We start from the raw sequence: 19,450 nt of genomic DNA, 5'->3' as shown, positions 1-19,450 counted from the left end.
TCCCCGGGCAGGTGGGCCCGGGGGGACCCCCGGCCGGACGTACAGCCCCTGCCACGCACGAAGTCTCCACGTCGAGGGGCCCAGACGTACACCGTGCGAGCAGCTCGTCCCGGGGGGTTCTGGGGTTCCGCTCCCGTAAGCCGTGTGCGCCTGGTGCCTGAGGGACAGCGTGGTGACCCTGAACTCCTCTGTTAGTCTTTACAGACTAACACTCAGCAGACCGCCAGAGTTTCTGTCACGAAGAGCCACGTGGCCTCTCTCCCAGCCCCGCTCCGCCCCCACATGGCAGCGGCGTGGACCGCAGGTAAACAAGTGGCCACGTTCCAAAAGAACTTGACTCACGAAGGCCCGCGAGTCCGGCCTTGCCGATCCTCGTGCCTGGGGTCTTTGACGGGGAATTCAAGTCGTCTAAATTGCGGCGAGCGGCAGGGCGCCGCGGCCGGGGGGCTGCAGCCACTCCTCCCGAGGCCCTCGTCACCCAGCCCCTCATTCCAGGAGTCGTCACTGCCTCGCGTAGCTCAGGTCCCTGCGGTGGGTCCTGGCCTCCCGCTCCCTCCTGGCCTGTGTGGCCCACCCCCACCCCCCCCCCGTCCCCCTGCAAGCTGGAAGGGGGGGGCGCGGGAAGAGCTCGTCGCGGAGGCACGTGTGCTACCACCGGGGAGTCCTCGTGAGTCCACAAGCACCCGCTGTCTTCTCACGCCGCCCTGCACGCGGGTGACCCTGTGCCGCGTCACCCCCGGCGGCACCCCTCCTCGCCACGCTCCTCCTGCCTTCACGCTTGAGCTTCCTTCCGTCCTCACCGCGTCCGCCCGCTGTGGCATGAGTCGCCCGTGCCACACTTGAATACTAGGCCGTGCACATCCCCTGCGCCACAGCAGCTTGGATGCCCTTGGAGTGCTTTCTCCTCACATCATTGGTAACAGCGCGTCGTCTGTAAACGGGCAGCAAGTGTGTGTGTGTTTACTCCAGGATAAGTTACGCCAGATTTGTAGACTCAAATAATTGGTGGGTTTAAGTGAATTCGGCCTCACCCAGCACTTTGCTCATCCGTGTTTAGGGCTCGCCGTGCAAGGCTGATCTGTCGCCGCTTTCCTCCCCCTAGACGGGTACTTGAGGGCGGAGAGGTGTACTCAGTACCGTATCTCAGAGCCTGGCACACAGGGTGCTCGATGTTGAGTGAATCCGGGGGTGGTTCGAATCATGTAGCAATGAATGGATGATCAGTGGGTTTTTTAGTGAGATGTCTAATTTTTAAGAACGGTGAGCGTGAACGCTGAAGAAGTCCCAGAACGCACGAACTTAGAACGGAACCCGTACGTGGAAGAGCCACCTCGAGATGCCGGTTTCAGCAGACTGGGGCCGAGCTGGGTGCTCCTGGGTTCGTTCTCCGTGTGCACGAGCTGTCCCTTGAAGGGAGCCTCTGAAAGTAGAGTTTGGGGCGCCTGGGTGGCTCAGTCGGTTAAGTGTCCGACTTCGGCTCAGGTCCTGATTTCACGGTCCGTGAGTTCAGGCCCCACATCAGGCTCTGTGCCAACAGCTCAGAGCCTGGAGCCTGCTTCGGATTCTGTGTCTCCCTCTGTCTCTGCCCCTCCCCTGCTTACGCTCTGACTCTCTCTGTCTTTCAATAGTAAATAAACGTTAAAAAAAAAAAAATTTAAAAAAAAAGAAAGTAGACTTTGGACTCTGGCCTTCAGGAGTTCTTACCTTTCCTCCCAGGGAAACTTCTGTCTGCATCCCAGGGAAACCTCTGTCTGCGTCCCAGGAAGGGGTGGTGTGTGTTTGCCGGGCTGACCACGTCAGAAGTCTGTGTGAACCTAGATTCCTTTCTGGTAGATGGATTTAAGCGGCACATTCCTCTCTCTCTCTCTCTCTTTTTTTTTTTTTTAGTTTTTTTTTTAATGTTTTTATTTTTTGAGACTGAGACTGAGCATGAGCAGGGGAGGGGCAGAGAGAGAGGGAGACACAGAATCCGAAGCAGGCTCCGGGCTCTGAGCTGTCAGCACAGAGCCCGACGTGGGGCTTGAACTCACAGACTGTGAGATCATGACCTGAGCTGAGGTTGGATGCTCAACTGACTGAGCCACCCAAGGCGCCCCTCTCTCTCTCTCTTTTTAAATGTTTATTTGTTTTGAGAGAGAGAGAGCGTGAGTAGGGGAGGGGCAGAGAGAGAGAAAATCCCAGGCAGGCTCCACACTTAGTAAAAAGCCCAACATGGAGCTCGAACCCACAAACCACAAGATCATGACCTGAGCCGAAGTCGAGAGCCGAACACTTAACCAGCTGAGCCACCCGGGCGCCCTGTGAAATGTCCTTTCTTAAAACGTTTCTGGTTATGACTTTTGTCTTAAACACTATTGCATATGACTATTTATAGTTTCAGCACTGTATTTGGAGTATAATCGGTGAACAATTACAGACGTACAACATATAATGACTCGATATTTGCATGGCGAGATGATCGCAGTGAGTGTGGTTAACCTTTGCCACCATACATAGTTAGAAGTTGGCATCATAAGAAGAAACGTTCTCAAGACGTACTCTTAGCATGTTTCAAGTATGCAATTTGGTATTAAGTATGGTCACCCTGCTGTGCTTCACATTCCCTTGACTGACTGACTTTATAACTGGAAGTTTGTACCTTTGACCCTCTAGATTCATTTTGCTCCCCTTCCCTCCCCAACCCCAGCCCACCTCTTAGAACCACCAATGTATCGTGTCTATGAGGTTAATTTTTTTAATTTCACACATAAGTGAAAATCATACAGTATTTGTCTTTCTCTGAATTATTTCATATAGCACAGTACCCTTAAGGTCCATCCACATCGTCCCAAATGGCAAGATTTTTTTTTTAATCACTGAATAGTATTCCATTGTATACGTACACCACGTCATATTTATCTTTTTACTTGTCAACACTTAGGTTGCCTCCATATCCTGACTATTGCAGGTAATGCTGCAATAAATATGGGAGTGTATATACATTTTTACATTAGTGTTTTTGTTATCTTAGGGTAATCAAAATGGAATTTCTGGATCATATAGTATTTCTAGTTTTATTTTTTTATGTTTGTTAATTTTTGAGAGAGAGGGAGAGGGAGAGAGGATCCGAAGCGGGCTCTGCGCTCTCAGCAGAGAACCTGATGTGGGGCTCGAACTCGTGAACCGTGAGATCGTGACCTGAGCCAAAGTCGGATGCTCAACTGAGCCACCCAGGTGCCCCTGGTATTTCTATTTTTAATATTTTGAGGAACCTCCATATTGTTTTCCAGAACAACTACACCAGTTTGCATTCCCACGAATGGTTTAAGACGGTTCCCCTTCAGCCACATCCTCGCTAACACCTGTTGTTTCTTATGTTGTTAATGTGAGCCATTCCGACAGGGGTGAGGGGGTATCTCATTTTGGTTTTCATTTGTATTTCCCTGACGATGAGTGACGTTGAGCATTTTTTTCATGTCTGGTGGCCGTCTTCATGTCTGTGGAGAAATTTCTCTTCAGATCCTCTACCTGTTTTTTTTTCAATTGGATTGTTTTTCTTTTGCTGTTGAGTTGAATGACTTCTTTATGTATTTTGAATATTAACCCCTTATGCAATGATTTGCAAATATCTTCTCTCATTCCATAGGTTGCCTTTTCATTTTGTTGACGGTTTGCTTTGCTGTGCAGAACCTTTTTAGTTCGGTGTCCCATTTGTTTATTTTTTGCTTTTTTGTTGCCTTTGCTTTTGGTATCCGATCAAAAAAAAACAATAGCTATGGCTGACGTCAAGGAGTGTACTGCCTATGTTTTCTGCTAGGAGTTTGTGGCTTAAGTCTTAACATTTAAGTCCTTAATCCATTTCACGTTAATTTGTATGTGTGGTGTAAGCTAGTGTTTCCGCGCTCACCCAGCGTCATTTGGGGAACACGCTGTTTTCCCCATGGTATATTTTTTGATCTTTTGTTAGAAATTGACCACAGGTGTATGGGTTTATTGGGGCTCTTCTGTTCTCTTGATCTAGACGTGTTTTTATGCCAATACACGCTGCCTCGATCAGTACAGATTTGTAGTACAGTTTGAAATTGATGTCTCCAGCTTTGTTCTTTTTTGTCAAGATTACTTGGGCTACTTGAGGTCTTTTGTTGATTCCATACAAACTTACGGATTTCCTCTTTGTGTGAAACATGGCATTGGAATTTTGATGGAGACTGCGTTGGGTTAAAGACAGCTTTGGGCAGAATGGATTTTTTAGCGATAGTAATTCTTCCAATACATGAGCATGAGTTTGCCATTTATTGGCGTCACCTTCAGCTTCTTTTATCAGTGTTTTATAGTTTACTGTCATTCACCTTCCTGGTTACATTTATTCCCGGGTATTTTACTTTCTTGATGCAGTTGTAACTACAATTGTTTTTTTAACTTGCCTTTTTGCAGGTTCTTGGTCAGTGTTTAGAAATGCTGCCGATTTTGCATAGTGATGTCTGTATCCTGCAACTTAACTGAATTTGTTTATTAGTTCCAACACTTGTTTTGGTGGTGTCTTTAGGGTTTTCTGTATGTAAGATGCCATCTGTAGATGGCGACAGTTTTACTTTTTCTTTGCCAATTTGCCTTTGATTTTTCTGCCTAATGGCTCTGGCTAGTACTTCTAATACTACGTTGAATAAAAGTGGCAAGAGGGGCATCCTTGTCTTGTTCCTGAGCTTATAGAAGTTTTCATAGAGCATGAAGTTTGCTCTGGGTTTGTTACATATGGCCTTTATTGTGTGTGTTATGTTCCCTCTATACCCACTTTTTTGAGAGTTTTTATCATTAACAGATGTTGTATTTTATCAAGTACATTTTCTGCATTTGTTGAGATGATCATAAGATTTCTAACCTTTATTTTGTTCATGTGGTGTATAATTGATTCAGAGATGCTGAAGCATCCCTTGCATCCTTGGAAAAAATCCCACTTGATCATGGTGTAGGATCCTTTTAATATATTGATGAATATGGGTCGCTAATACTTTGTTGGAGATTTTTGCATTTATTTTCATCAGAGATAATGGTATTACATTTCTTTGCTTGTGGCATCCTGATCTGGTTTGGGGATCTGGGTAATGCCGGCCTGGTAAAATGTGTTGAGAAGTATCCTCTTCTCTTATATTTCCAAAAGTGTTTGAGAAGGAGTGTTGTTATTTCTTTGAATGTTGAGCAGAACTCAGCCTGTGAAGCCGTCTGGCCCCGGACTGTGGTTTGTTGGGGGGTTTTCTTTACTGATTCGATCTCCGTGGTAGTGATAGGTCTGGTCTGGTCTGTTCGGATTCTCTTATCTTCTCATGCTTTCGTCTTAGAAAGTTGTGTGTTTTTAGGCACTTACCCGTTTATTGTAGGTTGACCGATTTTTTTGGGCAGATAATTGCTCCTGGCAGTCTCTTACGGTTCTTGCTGATTTTGTGGTATCCACGGATCTCTTTGATTTCTGATTTTATTTCAGTCCTTTCTGTCTAGGTGATTGTAGCTAAAAGTTTGTTGATTGTGTTCATCCTTTCAAAGAATCAGTTCTTTGTTTCACTGGGCTTTTCAGTCTCTCCCATTTTTATTTCCGCTGTGATCTTCGTTGCTTCCTTTCTTCACCTAACCTTGGCCTTTGTTCTTTCTCTGGTTCCTTGAGCTATAATGGTAGGTTGTTGCTTTTGGAACTTTGTCTCTTGAGTAGACGTTCATCTCTGTAAATTTTCCTCGTAGAGCCGTTGTTGCTGTATCCCATTCGTTTTGGTGTGTTGTACTTGCATTTTCATTTGTCTTCAGGTATACTTTGATTTCCCTTTTGACTTCTTCTTTGAAGCATTGTTAAGTAGCATGTCGCTTAAACTTCACGTATTCCTGAATTTTCAAGTTTTCTCCTAATTGATTTCTAGTTGCATACTGTTGTGGCTGATATGCTTGGTATGTTATTTTGTTTTTGTTTTTGTTTTTTTAATAAGACTTGTTTTGTGGCCTAACATAGTATCTATTCTGGGGAATGTCCCACGTGCCCTTGAGAAGAATGTGTCTATCTGTGAAGTCCACCTGGCCTAACATTGTTTAAGGTCAATATTTTTCTTATTTCCCTGCCTAGTTGATCTGACTATAGGGTTGCTCTTATTGGTTTTCTTACTCCCTTTTGGTCTATTAGTGGCCGCTTTATACATTTCACTTCTCTATGTTGGGTACATTAAATACACACAAATATCTTATTCTCTTGTTGAATCGACATCTTTATTCAGTGCCCTTTTTTGTCTTACTACATTGTTTGTTTTAAAGTCCGTTTTGGGGGCACCCGAGTGGCTTAGTGTGTAGGGCATGTGACTCTTAATCTCAGGGTTGTAAGTTCAAGTCCCACATTGGATATGGAGGCTGCTTAAAATTAAAAAAATAATAATAATAAAGTTTGTTTTATCTGATTTAAGTGTGGTTACCCCAGCTTTCTTCTAGTTTCCATTTGCACGGAATACCTTTTCCCGCCCCTTCACTTTCAGTCCTTGTCTTTGGGTGACTCCACTCAGAGACACGAAGTGAAAAGGCACTAGTGTCCCATTTAAAACTAAATGTGATTGTAAAGTCTTCTCGTGTATTTTCCACTGCACTTTAAGTGTGTATTTGATGCCCTGATGAAAACACACGGTCACCCTCAACCTTGAAGTTGTTAGGTTAAAGGGAAAACATGGCACCTAGCTATACCCTTGGACCCAAGGCTGCAGGAGTGAGGGAAGTGGCTTGAGCAGAGCCGTAAGGAGACAGCCAAGTAAATCCAGACGGGGGATGCGGTGTCCCTGTTGTCAGTGGTCCTGGACACTGGCCTGGTTTCACATTATTGTCCTGGGTAATTGTCTCGATGAACTGAAGAACCCCGGCACCCTCTTTGATATGATGATGTTCAGATGGCGTTGGTGGTGACCCTGGGGACAGGGGATGTGACGGTGCAGCTCGGTGCAGGAAATACATACAGCTCATAGAGCTCATGCTCAAAAAAGGGTAAAAATTGGTGCAACTGAGGGAGGGGGAGCTCAGTCAAGCGTCTGAGTCTTGATTTCGGCTCAGGTCATGATCTAGTTGTGAGTTCAAGCCCTGCGTGGAACTTTGTGCTGTCAGCGAGGAGCCTGCTTGGGATTCTCTGTCTTCCTCTCCCCTGCCCCTCCCTCCCCTGCTCTCTCTCTCTCAAAATGAAAATAAAAGGAATAATGACTCACTGATGTTCCCTCTGTCACAGGCACTGTGCTATGCTCAACCTAAATTATCTCTGTTGCCTCTCGTAGACCCTTGTGTGGCACCGTGTTTTCTAGAGGCAAGAGGGTGAATCTCCTTTTATGAGATCCCTCCCAGTGACCTCATTGTGACTCGATCCCACGTAAGGATCCTGTGTGCCAGTGTGTGGGACATCCTGCGGTCCTGGGGTGAGGGTGTCCCTTTGAGTTGGGCCCACCCCACGGAGCAGCAGCTGGCATGAGTCGAACACGCCCTTCCCCCACAGCTGTGTCCACTGAGCACTGACTTGGACCTCGGGTGCCTCTGCCTTCCAGAATAATCCTAAGATGATGAAGCCGTGGTCATCCGAACCTAGGGCTTAACCGCCTCTGCCAGGCTGGGCCACGGCAGCATCGGGGCTGGCGGTGGGGAGGGGACATCGACGGCTGCTGTGCTCTGGTCGTCCTCACATCACAGGACTGGACGCTGGTGGGCTAGGAGGCCGGGATGCCTGCTTCGGGCCGAGGTGGACTCCTGGGCCTCCCCCGGCTGGGGCCCGACTCCTCCTGACTCGGACTCCACACACCCGTGGCCCAGGTCCTGTGTCCTCCCTGCCGGTCACCCTCCTCCCTCTGCGGAGTGTTGCCACAAGGCAGTCACGTGGGGCAGGTGCAGCCGGGGGGGGGGGGGGGGGGAGCGAGCTGTGTACACTGTGCAGGGCCTGGGGGCTGCATGGGGCAGGGGTGGGGGCCAGACTGGGGTCGTGGGAAATACCGCCTTTGCTGCCAGTGTGAACAGTCTACAGCCAGCTCCGCTTTCTAAGCTTCACCGCCGGGACCGGGCCCTCGTCAGGCCAGAGTCACTCAGTCTCTGTGTCCCCACAAGTCTAGGGGCTGCTCCCCCGAAGGCTCTCCTGCTTGGTCTGAAGCTGGGGTGGTGTTCTCGTCTGCTCCTTCCTGAGCAGAGGGACGAGTGGACGGACACACGCACCCTCCCGTGACGACCGTCTGTGCCTCGACAGCGTCTTGTTTCGGCCCTTCTATTGCGACCCGGTCCCGGCTGGGCGCCAACAGCTGTGCGTTTTTGCCGAGCCATCCCCACAGGAAGTCCGAGCTTTAGGCACCGAGCGCAGTCACGGGGTTTTGCCTTGTGATGACGACCTCGAGGGTTTGTTTTCGGCAACTTGGAAACGCAGTAAGAGTGCGTGCTCCGTGCGGTGTGCTGTGTCCCGGGACTTGCTCCGTGCCCGGAGCCCTGGACCTTGCAAGCCCCTGTCCTGCCCCGGGTGCCACCCACACCCGCACAGCTTCTGTCCCTCGCCGGAAGACCCGCAAGTGCACATGGGCGCACGAGGGCGCAGTGTCACTGGACGGGAGCTCCTCGCTGGCCTCCTGGGATCACGGTGACACTCGTGGGCATCAGGACAGTTAAAAAGCCTAGGGGCCTGTCGTGTCCATTTGTGGAAATGTTCAGCTGCTCGTTTCTTGAACACGGTTGGATTTTCTCGCTGGGAAAGGCTAAGCCGTCGCGGCTCCGTCTTTGCTCGGGTGACCTGGCGCAGGGGTGGGGCAGGAGCGCGGGTCGCACCGCGCCTCCCGGTGGACTGCGCACAGATCTTGCTGGGCTGAAAATGAGGTAGAAACGCGAGCTCTTCCCCGTGTCGAATCCACCGCGATAGCGCGCACCGGTTTAGAACCAAAGGAAGCGTGTCCGTCCTGAAGCGTGTCGCCTCAGCACAGAGCACCCACAGTAGCTCAGGTTCTTGCCACTTGTGTCCTCCGCTCGGAATCATGAGCATTTACTGGTTCACCGGTCTACATAGCACAGCAGTGTTCCTTGGACCTTGTTAAAAAAAAATGGGGTCACACGGCACGTAGGGACCCGCGCCCGAGAGAGGTACCGGGAAGCCGGTAGACAGGCGAGGCTGGTGTGTCCGGACGTCTTCGAAGAAAAAGTCCAGCGGACTGGAGGCAAGGGTGTTCCTGTCGGCGGCAGTCCCCTCCGGCAGTGACGGAGCACGCGAGTGCCGGCTGAGAAGTGGAGACAGGCCCCGTGGGACGGCAGCGCCACGGGTGAGCCCGAGGACAGGGAACAGGCGGAGATAAGCGCGGCCGTGCGAAGGGGCAGAGAGAGGACGGAATGTCTCTGTCCCCGGCAGCGTGCGCGTGGGGTGAGCTGGCGCTGCCGTCGCCCGGGCGGGGACCCGGGGCACGTGCTCGGTGCGTACGGGTCCGAATCGTCCTCGTGAAGGCCTCCGCCCCAGGCGCGAACGGGGGTCTCTGGGATTCAGGGGTGTCTGGAGCCTCCAGCCGTGGGAGGTCGTCCCGACGGCCACGCCCCGGCGGCCGGGGTTGGGGGGTGGGGGGGCGTCACCCCTGACAGGCTTGCCGTCCGGCCACGTCGCATGGGGTGCGCACTCCCGGCCGCCCACCACCCGCGCCGTCCTCCCGTCAACTCCCTTCCCAGAGATGAGGGCCCCGTGTCATGTTCATGTGTCTCATTCTCGCAGGCAACGCCACCACGGTGACCTCCAGCCACACGGGTGCACCCCCCAACACGACGAAAGCCGTGTCCCAAGTCCTCAGGACACACGCTGTCAGCACCTCGACGCCCACAGCAGCACCCAGATTCACAACAGTGGGGGCCTCCCCGAATACGACCTCTGCCACCCACGCCACCCACAGCGCCTCCCAGACGCCGTCCACCGCGAGCACGGCCCACAACCGTTCGGCCACCTCTGTGCCTTCACCCGTGACAAGTACGTATGGGAGCTGAGCTCCTTCCGTGCTCAAAGCCGGTGTCAGATGCCGCACTTGCGTGGCTCCGTTCTGGCGGGAGTGCAGACGACCGTGTCGTGTACAGAAATCACCGTTGCGGGTGCCGCCAACCTTGTCCCCGTAGGAAGCAGGTTTCCCCTGAACCAGGCCACTGACCGGAGGAGGACGTCCTCCCCGGATGGTCCTTCGCGTGGTTGTCCGGGCCCCTCGTGCGCGCCTGGGCGGGGCCTCCCCCCCCACAGCGTGCTCACGGTGGCGTTGGCTCCTGGGTGTCACGGGCGCGGCCACACATACGGTGTTGGCCAGCACGCTTCCGTGCTTGGACTTAAGATGGAACGTGAAACCACGAGCTCAGAACCTCAGCATCGTCCCTTCGAGGTTTTCCAAGTTCAGGTCCGCTTGAAGGCCAGCACAAATGGCAGGCTTCGTCGTGTCTGCCGCAGATTTCTGTATTTTCTACCCTGAAGCCTTATTCCTGCAGTTTGTGTTCTGAAATCCGCTGAGATGTCACCAGGGCCTCGATGCGATACAACAGTCTATTTATCGAACGGAGAACTTCCGTTACACGCCCTCGTTCAGACGGGCGGTCCAGACACCCTGGTTAAGGCACCGATTCTTCCCGGGACAAGGGAATAAGGGAACAGTCCCAGAGGGTGCTGCCTGAGGCTGTGGTCCCCCAGCACAAACACCCTCAGGTGGGGGAGGGGCGGGGGGGGGGGAGCGCTGCGACCGCTCGAGGTGCCCCGGGGAGCTCAGCTTTCTGTAATGTTTTTTAAAAACCACTAAAGCCTACTTTTCTTTTCTCCTAGTCACAGCAACTATCAATTCTAAAGAAAACCCAGGATCGAAATTTGATATTGGCAGCTTTCTCGGTGGCATCGTATTAACCCTGGGAGTTCTGTCGATTCTGTACTTCGGATGCAAAACGTACTATTCACGAAGAGGCATTCGGTACAGAACCATGTGAGTTTTGATAGGATTTCTGTATTTCTTTCACGATCGTGACAAAATACCGAAAGGGGGCCACAGGTTTATGAATTGTACTTGCAAACAAAAAATGGATGCACGTGCCGGTACAAATGTCCCGCTTCCCGACGTTCTCCCTCTTCACTCACCCCTGTAACCGTACCAGGAGCGTGTGGCTGGTGCTCATCAGCAGCACTAAGGGAACAGCCTTGGTAGAACCCTGGTTTTCAAGAAATTCTTCACGGTCTCATTTTCTAAGTCATTGCATCAAGTGAGTTGAGAGCTCTTGCCACGTTCACCCTTTCCGTAACTGTGTGGGTCTTAACGTTGTTTGGAGGGTTTATTCGCTCTTACTAGAATACAAGAGCCAATTCGTTCTTTTGATTCTTAATGTACTGTATTTCCCAGTTTTTTAACTCGTCATACACGTGTGTCCCACACCAACTTTCACGTCGGGAGCTGATTTAACCAGTTCAAACTGATTTAGCAAACTTGCTTTCAGAGCATTGAGGCGTTTTGCCAGATTCTGTGTTTCTAGAAATATTTATCATGTGTGCTTGATAAATTTCACCAAACAATCATAGGACACGAAATGCCACTCACTCTGTTACAGCATCAGTGTTTGTTGATGTAAATGAGGCTACTAGTAGTGAAGCAAACCGTGTTTTCGTTTTAAATTGCCTTAAGCACACAGCCCGTGGCTGTAGCTAGTAGGAGCCAGGCTTTACTAAAGTACACAGTACACAGCCGTGCACCGCTGCCTGGGAGGGGCTGTGCCTGGAGTCTGTTGACAGAGCCCCAGAGAAAGTACCTCACGGACTCGAGTGAAAGTCCGCGCGGCTTTCGTTTTGTTCCCCCTCTACGGCACGTCTCCGAAGTTAGGGTGCACCTTACCGTCCACGGACCACAGCGCCTTTTTCTTAGTGCTACGTGACAGCACATTTAGAAGCCAAGAGCTGCTCTGAAGTTCGAGTTCTTACAGAACGCTGGATTTGTCTGTCCCGCTCAAAACTGGAGACGTTCCCCACGTGGCGGTTGTAGCAGTGAGCATGAAAAGGTTACCCGCGGTGACAGAAGCGTGCAGGGGTGGGGTTTGGTGCAGGAGCGGCACTTCTGGGCACCTTCCCACGTGCTTGCTTGGCTTCAGGTCCTCTGCAAAAACGAATAAAGGAAGTCAGGACGTAAATAGGGTTTCCGGGAGGATGAAGATGAGGTATGTGACACCCGACACACAGGGGATGGTCAAGGAAGGAGGGTGCCTGTTTTAGATTTCTGTGGCTATCGGCCGAGAAGCCACAAGGGGCAGAGCAGACATTCGAGGGTCACTATGGGAACCCTTACGCCCCATGGTACACCGGACACTTGAACAAATTTCACGTAAATGACAATTTTCATTCTGCGGCTTTGAAGTTATGTAAAAATATGAACCGAAACAGCTTTGGCACGAATACAAAACAATTTTACCTTTTGATTACAGCGATGAACACGATGCCATCATTTAAGGGACTCCAGGCACCAATGGGAAGATCAATACAGCCCTATCGATGAATTTGGATGATTCTCCTTGGAAACAGTATACGCAGATCATGTTTATATAGTACATCGTACGTTACACGCACGTAAAGATTCCTCAGGATTACTGAAGACAGACTGTGGTTTCGGTTTTTAAATGAGCATTTGCAGTGGTTACAGTCACTTCTAAAAACACACAGACCAGTGCCGTTCTCCTCCTTGTGGTCTTGGTCACGCCGGGGGAGTAACTCACTGTGACGGCACGTACTGACGACGACACAGACCTTCACCGCTCCCCAGAGCCGGCTCTGCTCTAAAGCCACACGGCAGAAATTCCGAGTAAATCAGGTCTCCGACATAACTGTAGTTTTAAAGCTTCGTGCTTGGGTGAGAAACAAAATGCACCACCCCGCCCCCGGCACGAGAACGTGTGGCTGAGCCCTGTTAGCGCTTGTGTCATCATTACAGCTTCGGTGGCGCTTAGTCTGTCTTTCCCCTCTCTCATTTCTGCACGTCGTAGCGGCGTGTTCACCATCTCGTCCGCTTACCTTCCTACTGTGAGTGTTGCCACTGCTGGAAACTGCGCTGTTTCATACGCACCAGTTACCTGTAGGTTGAGTTGTGGGATGGTTTCATGTAGTGTAAACATACTAACATAAGCCCCTGTGGGATCTCTCTAGAGTTCTAGAAGGCTGTGTGGATCGATCCAGGGATAGGAGGGCACCCCTCAGGCTACTGACATACAGGAAGAAGATGCTGTATTTTTGTGCACTGTTGATTTTATCCGATTTGGGGATATACTAAAAAACCTTTATTCCAAATACAAATCCTTAAGCAATTTTTAAGACCAGAAACTTTTCTTATTCTTTAGGCCCCTCCTCTCCTGTAGAGGGGCACTTTAGGCTGTATTAGGTTAACAGAAAAAGCACAGTATTGTCGGGACACCAGTATTAGTCAACTTATGTTTGGGTGTTCAGTTTTCGAGTTCACGTTACAGCAGTCAAAACTCACGGTCAAGTTTTGACAAAAAAAGCTGTTTCAGTCATACTAAATGACTACGCAAAGTCAAGTACCACCACTTTCTGCCAACAAGCTGAGCTGTCCTGATGACGGTGCATCTACATGGAAGAGGATGGCCCTTCTGGGACCAGCTTTTGGCCTTCAGAGAATGTCAAGAATTTTGATACAGGACAGTCCTTCCTAGTCACTGTGCAGCCAACTGGGGTGGTGACCATGGGTAGTGTGGTGAGGACAGAGAGGTGGGCTGATTGTGTAACTTTCCTACCTGGTCTTTAAACCACTTTGATGGATACAGTGATGGGGGCCTTTTACCTTTTTTCCTCCTTTTGTCTTCTGCATTCTTCAGTACTTGAGGTCGAACCTTGTCTTCCCTGATACTTGCTTCTCTAGCACTTTGAAGATGTGAAACCACTTTTTTAAGTACTACAGGTCATTATATGCCTTTAAAGATAGAAATAATGTAGTTAGTGTTTTCTCTCTGCTACCTTCAAATACCAGTACTTGGGTGCAGTCACTTTTTTTGGTTATCTGCAAAAATAGAGGGAAGTGGTAACATGAACCACTGTTCCCCTAAGCATAAATTTATATCCCAATTATGTTTAAATATTTCATTGCATTCTCGGAGAATGTATTTACTTGAAGATACATTAGAATCCAATCTGTGACTTTAAATGTCTTTGGATAAAGTTAATTTGCATACAGATAAATGAGAGTTTGCAATATAGTACAGTGAGAATTTTGTATTTTTGAGGAGGAAAATTTAAAGCAAATTTTTTACCTCTTTTTTCTTTTTCTTATAATGACCAGCTTTTGGTATTTCATTGTTACTGAGATCTATTTTTAGAATAAAACTTTGTCTTCATCTAAGAGGTTTGTGTGTGTGGTTTTCTTTCATTTCCACAAACTCAAGAGAAATGAAAGCCCCAAATAAAGACACTATTTAAGTGTGTTTGGCTGACAAAGCTGTTAGAAGCGCAGAGTCTTACCCACACCCACACATCCTGATTCAATGTGTTAACGATCCCACCTGGGGAATTCGTAGGACCACCAACCTCTGGGAAGGACTGCTCCGGATTCTCCTTTCATGCCCCTGCTTTATGCAGTTGGGTAGAATTCTAAAAACAGGTACATTTGTGTTAGAAATAAAAAAATGACTGTCCCCAGTATACAGTCCAGCAATACACTGAGGGGTCTCCCCTGCACTACAACACCCCCATTGTGGTCTCGACCACTTGGAACCTGTCACAGGAGAGCTTGGGGGGGCCTGCATGGTTCAGTCACTTGAGCATCCGACTCTTGATTTTCAGTTTGGGTCATGATCTCACGGTTTGTGAGATTGAGCCCCGTGTTGGGCTCTTGGTGCAGAGCCTGCTTGGGATTCTCTCTCAAAAATAAACACTAAAGAAAAAAAGAAGGGAGGTCTTGTGGCGGGTAGCACTTCGGTCTGTAGAGGTCGGATGGCATCCTACCTGCAATGCCCAAGTTCACAGGCTATCCCTGCTCGCGTGCAGAAGCAGCAGACTGGTGCAGTTCTGCCCGACTCGGATCCTCAACAGAAGACCGTCAGCAGTCCGGGAAGCCTGGTCTGTCCCTGCCCAGACAGAGGAGCTGAGCTCTAAAAGCAAGAAAAACATAAGAAACATACATCCTACCAAGACTGAATCACTAGGCAAAAATCTCCCCATGAACAACAGCTGGGACCAGGTGGCTTCACAGGTAAATTTTACCACAGAAGAAATAATGCTAATCCTTCCCAAACTCTTCCAAAAAAATAGAGGAGGGAACACTCACAAACTCGTTTTTTTTATTTTTTTTTTTACCTTTATTTTTGAGAAAGCATGCAAGGGGGAGGGGCAGAGAGACAGGGAAACAGAATCTCAAGCAGGCTCCAGGCTCTGATCTGTCAGCACAGAGCCCGATGCGGGGCTCGAACCCACAAACCGTGAGATCATGACCTGAGCCGAAGTCGGATGCTTCACCGACTGAGCCACCCAGGCCCCCACAAACTCATTTTTTAAAGTAATCTCCATGCACAACATGGGGCGTGAACTCACAACCCCGAGATCAAGAGTCCCGTGTTCTGCCTGAGCAAGCCGGGTGCCCCCCACAAACACATTTTAAAAAGCCAGCATTACCCTGATCCCAAAGGCAGAGTCCCTGATGAATATAGATGCGAAAATCTTTAAAACTAGCAAAGAATTCGGCCCATTTAAAGGATCATTTGCCGGGACACCTGTGATTTATCCCTGGGATGCAAGGCTTTTCTGACACATGCACGTAACCAACGTGATACACCACAATAATGGACTGCGATCATACAGGTTTGGTTTTCTTAGACAAAAGCATCTGACAAAATTCAACATCTGTTCACGATGAAACCTTAAATTAGATCTGGAAGGAATGTCCTTCCGCTATCATACGTGGACAGCGTACAGGCTATCATCAGGGCCACAAGGAAGACGGGGGTGGGGCACCTGGGCGGCTTAGCCAGTTAAGCGTCAGACTTCAGCTCAGGTCATGATCTCGCAGTTCATGAGGTCGAGCCCCCGTGTCAGGCTCTGTGCTGACAGCTCAGAGCCTGGAGCCTGTTTCAGAATCTGCCTCCCTCTCTCCCTGCCCTTTCCCTGCTCACCCTCTCTCTCAAAAATAAGTAAACAAAAAAGAAAAAGAAGACGGGATAACCACTATTTGCACACAAGATGAGAAGTTCGAGCCAGAGCACTTAAAAAATTAAGAAAAGGCATCAGAATTGGAAAAGACTAAGTACCGTAGTCTTTGTTTGCACACACGTTCTCATAAACAGAAAACCCTAAAGATCCACCAAAACCGGTTAGAGCTAACGGACACAGTCAAGTTGCGAGATAAGAAACCAATGCTCAAAAAGCAGTACTTCTACATACTGACAACAAAGCATCTGAAAAATAAAGATGATCCCACATTTATAACACCAAAAACAAAGTACCTGCGATTAAATTTAATCAAAAAAAACAAAGATTTCTACACTGAAGACTACAAGACGCTGGGGAAAGACACGGAAAACATCAACAGAAAGGTATCCTGTGTTCATGGATTGGCAGAATTAATGCCGGCAAAACCCATAATCTGTAGTCCTCTTAAACCTGGTACCCATCCTGCCTGTCCAGCCTTGTTTCTCGTCTCAGTATTCACTTTCTTTTTCCAAAAATGCCTCATCCATTTTTGTCTTTCTTCATAGTTCTCCCTCTGCCTGGAAAATACCTCTGTTCTCCAATTCAGCATACTCTAATCCTACTTAATCCTTGATAGCCAACAGTAAACAAAAATCAATGACATTGACAGACTACAAAACCCAGAAATGGACCCACACCTATATGGTCAGCTCATCTTCGGCAAAGCAGTAAAGAATACACAATGGAAAAAAGTCTCTTCAGCAAATAGTGACGGGAAAACTGGATGGTTGACATGCAGGAGAATGAAACCGTACCACCTTTTTTTTTTAAGTGTTTGTTTCTGAGAGAGACAGAACGTGAGTGGGGGAGGGGCAGAGAGAGGAAGACACAGAATTCGAAGCAGGCTCCAGGCTGGAACCAACGAGCTGTGAGAACATGACATTAACCAAAGGCGGACACTTCACTGAGCCACCCAGGCACCCCCTGTACCACTTCCTTACACCATATACAAAAATAAATTCAAAATGGTTGAAAGGCCTAAATAGGAGACAACAAACCACCAAAATCCTAGAGAACACAGGCAGCAACCTCTTTGAAATCAGCTGTAGCAACTTCTTACTAGACGTGTCTCCAAAGGCAGGGAAACAAAAGCAAACATCAACTATTGGGACCTCATCAAGACAAAGACCTTCTGCCCAGTGAAGGAAACAATCAACAAAACCAAAAGACGACCTACTAAATGTTAGAAGATGTTTGCAGAAGACAGACCCAATAAAGGGATAGTATCCAAACTCTATAAAGAACTAGTCAAACGGGCAGAAGACATGAATAGACCTTTTTCCAAAGAAGATATCCAGATGCCTAACAGATGTCACACATCTCAAAAAAAGTGTCCTATATATACTTACGTATTTTATATATATACACTTACATATATTTATATATACTTATACACACACACACACACACACACACATATATATATATATATATATATATATATATTTTTTTTTTTTAAGTGTATTTATCTTGAGGGAGACAGAGAATCACAAGCAGGAGCCACGCTGTCAGCACAGATCCTGACATGTGGGGCTCGAGTCCATGAACTATGAGATCATGACCTGAGCTGAAATCAAGAGTCTGACGCTCAACCAACAACCTCCCAGGCACCCCTCAAGTGACTTACTTTAAAAATCTGCATAGGGGCCCCTGGGTGGCTCACATGCTTAAGCATCAGACTTCGGCTCAGGTCATGATTTCACAGTTAGTTCATGAGTTAGAGCCCAGCATCAGGCTCCGTGCTGACAGCCTGGAGCCTGCTTCAGATTCTGTGTCTCCCTCTCTCTCTACCCCTCCCCAACTCGCGTGCACTCAAACATCAACATTAAAAAAAAAAAAAAAAAAAAAAAAATCCGCATATACTGGTCTCACACAGTATATGTGTGCTGTTCAAGGCTCATCCGTACCATGTGTAGACCGCCACCCAGGCCTCCAACAATCTACACTTCACTGAGCCTAAATTTGCACCGTTTACAAGTCTCCTAGGGTTTTAAGCATTAAATAAAGCAATTAACAAAGCATCTGACATTTGCCTCTTGGTTCAAGTACACCTGTTATGATTATCATCGTTAGGAGAGCAAAAAGGGAGCGACTAAAACCGACTCACCCTGATCTAGGCAGACAGGATGCTCAGCAAGTAGATAAAATGTGAATCACGTTACCACTTCCTTACACTTCATGCAATATTTTTACCGAACGCAAGAAAGACGTTCTTACACATTAAAATGGACTAGCTGGGGGCGCCTGGGTGGCGCACTCGGTTAAGCGTCCGACTTCAGCCAGGTCACGATCTCGCGGTCCGGGAGTTCGAGCCCCGCGTCGGGCTCTGGGCTGATGGCTCAGAGCCTGGAGCCTGTTTCCGATTCTGTGTCTCCCTCTCTCTCTGCCCCTCCCCCGTTCATGCTCTGTCTCTCTCTGTCCCAAAAATAAATAAACGCTGAAAAAAAAAAATTAAAAAAAAAATAAAATAAAATAAAATGGACTAGCTGAACAAAGCCAAGACAGATAAACTTTCAAATCCACAGAATTCAAATTTAAACACTTGGTTCTTATGCTGGATCACAGTCCGTGCAATTTTTAAAAATATTAACGCAACTTACTAGGATAATTTGTCCAAAAAGCACAGGCTAAGGAGCCAGGCAGACCCATGTTCAAATTTTCCTTTATGGCTGTTGACAGGAATGGGGCTAATGTGCTTCTCGCACATTGCTTTGTCTTCGAGGGCCACCGTAACAGAGCGCCAGACTGAGTGACTTAAACAGAAACTTACTTTCTCACCGTTTCTGGAGTCAACAGGCTACAAGATCTGGTTTCTTCGGAGGCTTCTCACCGCAACTGCTGATGGCCACGTTCCTCTGCTCTCTCTGGGTGTGTCTGCACTCAGATCTCTTGTGAAGACACCAATCCCCCTACACTTGGGCTCACCGGACCTCACTTTGCCATCATTACCTCTTTAAAGGCCCCACCTAGAAATACACTTCCATTCCCAGGCACTAGGGAGAGAAGGATGGGGAGCGTAACAGCCCGGGACCGCGTCCTAATTGTTTAAGACAGCACTGGGCCTGGCACACAGTGGATCCTCAACATAGACAGCAGCGATCAAGCCAAAGAAACAGAACAGTTTCTAAAATGATTTCATGTGCTCTCGACTCCTTCCGGAAGGGCAGGGACCGACTTACCTGCAGACACACGCACGCAGACCTACCAACTCCATCAGCACCTCCTGCTGGAAACAAAGGTGGGAAGAGACTGGAGGATGGAGAAATCTGGACTCTTCCC

At 48.6% G+C, this 19,450-nt stretch overlaps 1 protein-coding gene across 1 annotated transcript in view; it reads left to right on the top strand.

The window, feature by feature from the left end:
• Positions 1-14,330, top strand: part of TMEM123 (transmembrane protein 123) — a 57,166-nt gene extending 42,836 nt beyond the window's left edge. Inside the window, exons 3-6 of the mRNA XM_045486592.1 lie at positions 9,698-9,946; positions 10,775-10,928; positions 12,409-12,514; positions 12,551-14,330. Of these exons, the coding sequence (XP_045342548.1) occupies positions 9,698-9,946; positions 10,775-10,928; positions 12,409-12,433 (428 nt within the window). The 3' untranslated portion in view covers positions 12,434-12,514; positions 12,551-14,330. The remainder of the gene's footprint in view (positions 1-9,697; positions 9,947-10,774; positions 10,929-12,408; positions 12,515-12,550) is intronic.
• The last annotated feature ends 5,120 nt before the right edge of the window (positions 14,331-19,450 follow it).

This window comes from Leopardus geoffroyi, chromosome D1 (assembly GCF_018350155.1).
Source record: "Leopardus geoffroyi isolate Oge1 chromosome D1, O.geoffroyi_Oge1_pat1.0, whole genome shotgun sequence".
NCBI lineage: Eukaryota > Metazoa > Chordata > Mammalia > Carnivora > Felidae > Leopardus > Leopardus geoffroyi.
The sequence above is the reverse complement of the archived record's forward strand: the minus strand, read 5'-3'. Positions and strand labels throughout refer to the sequence as shown.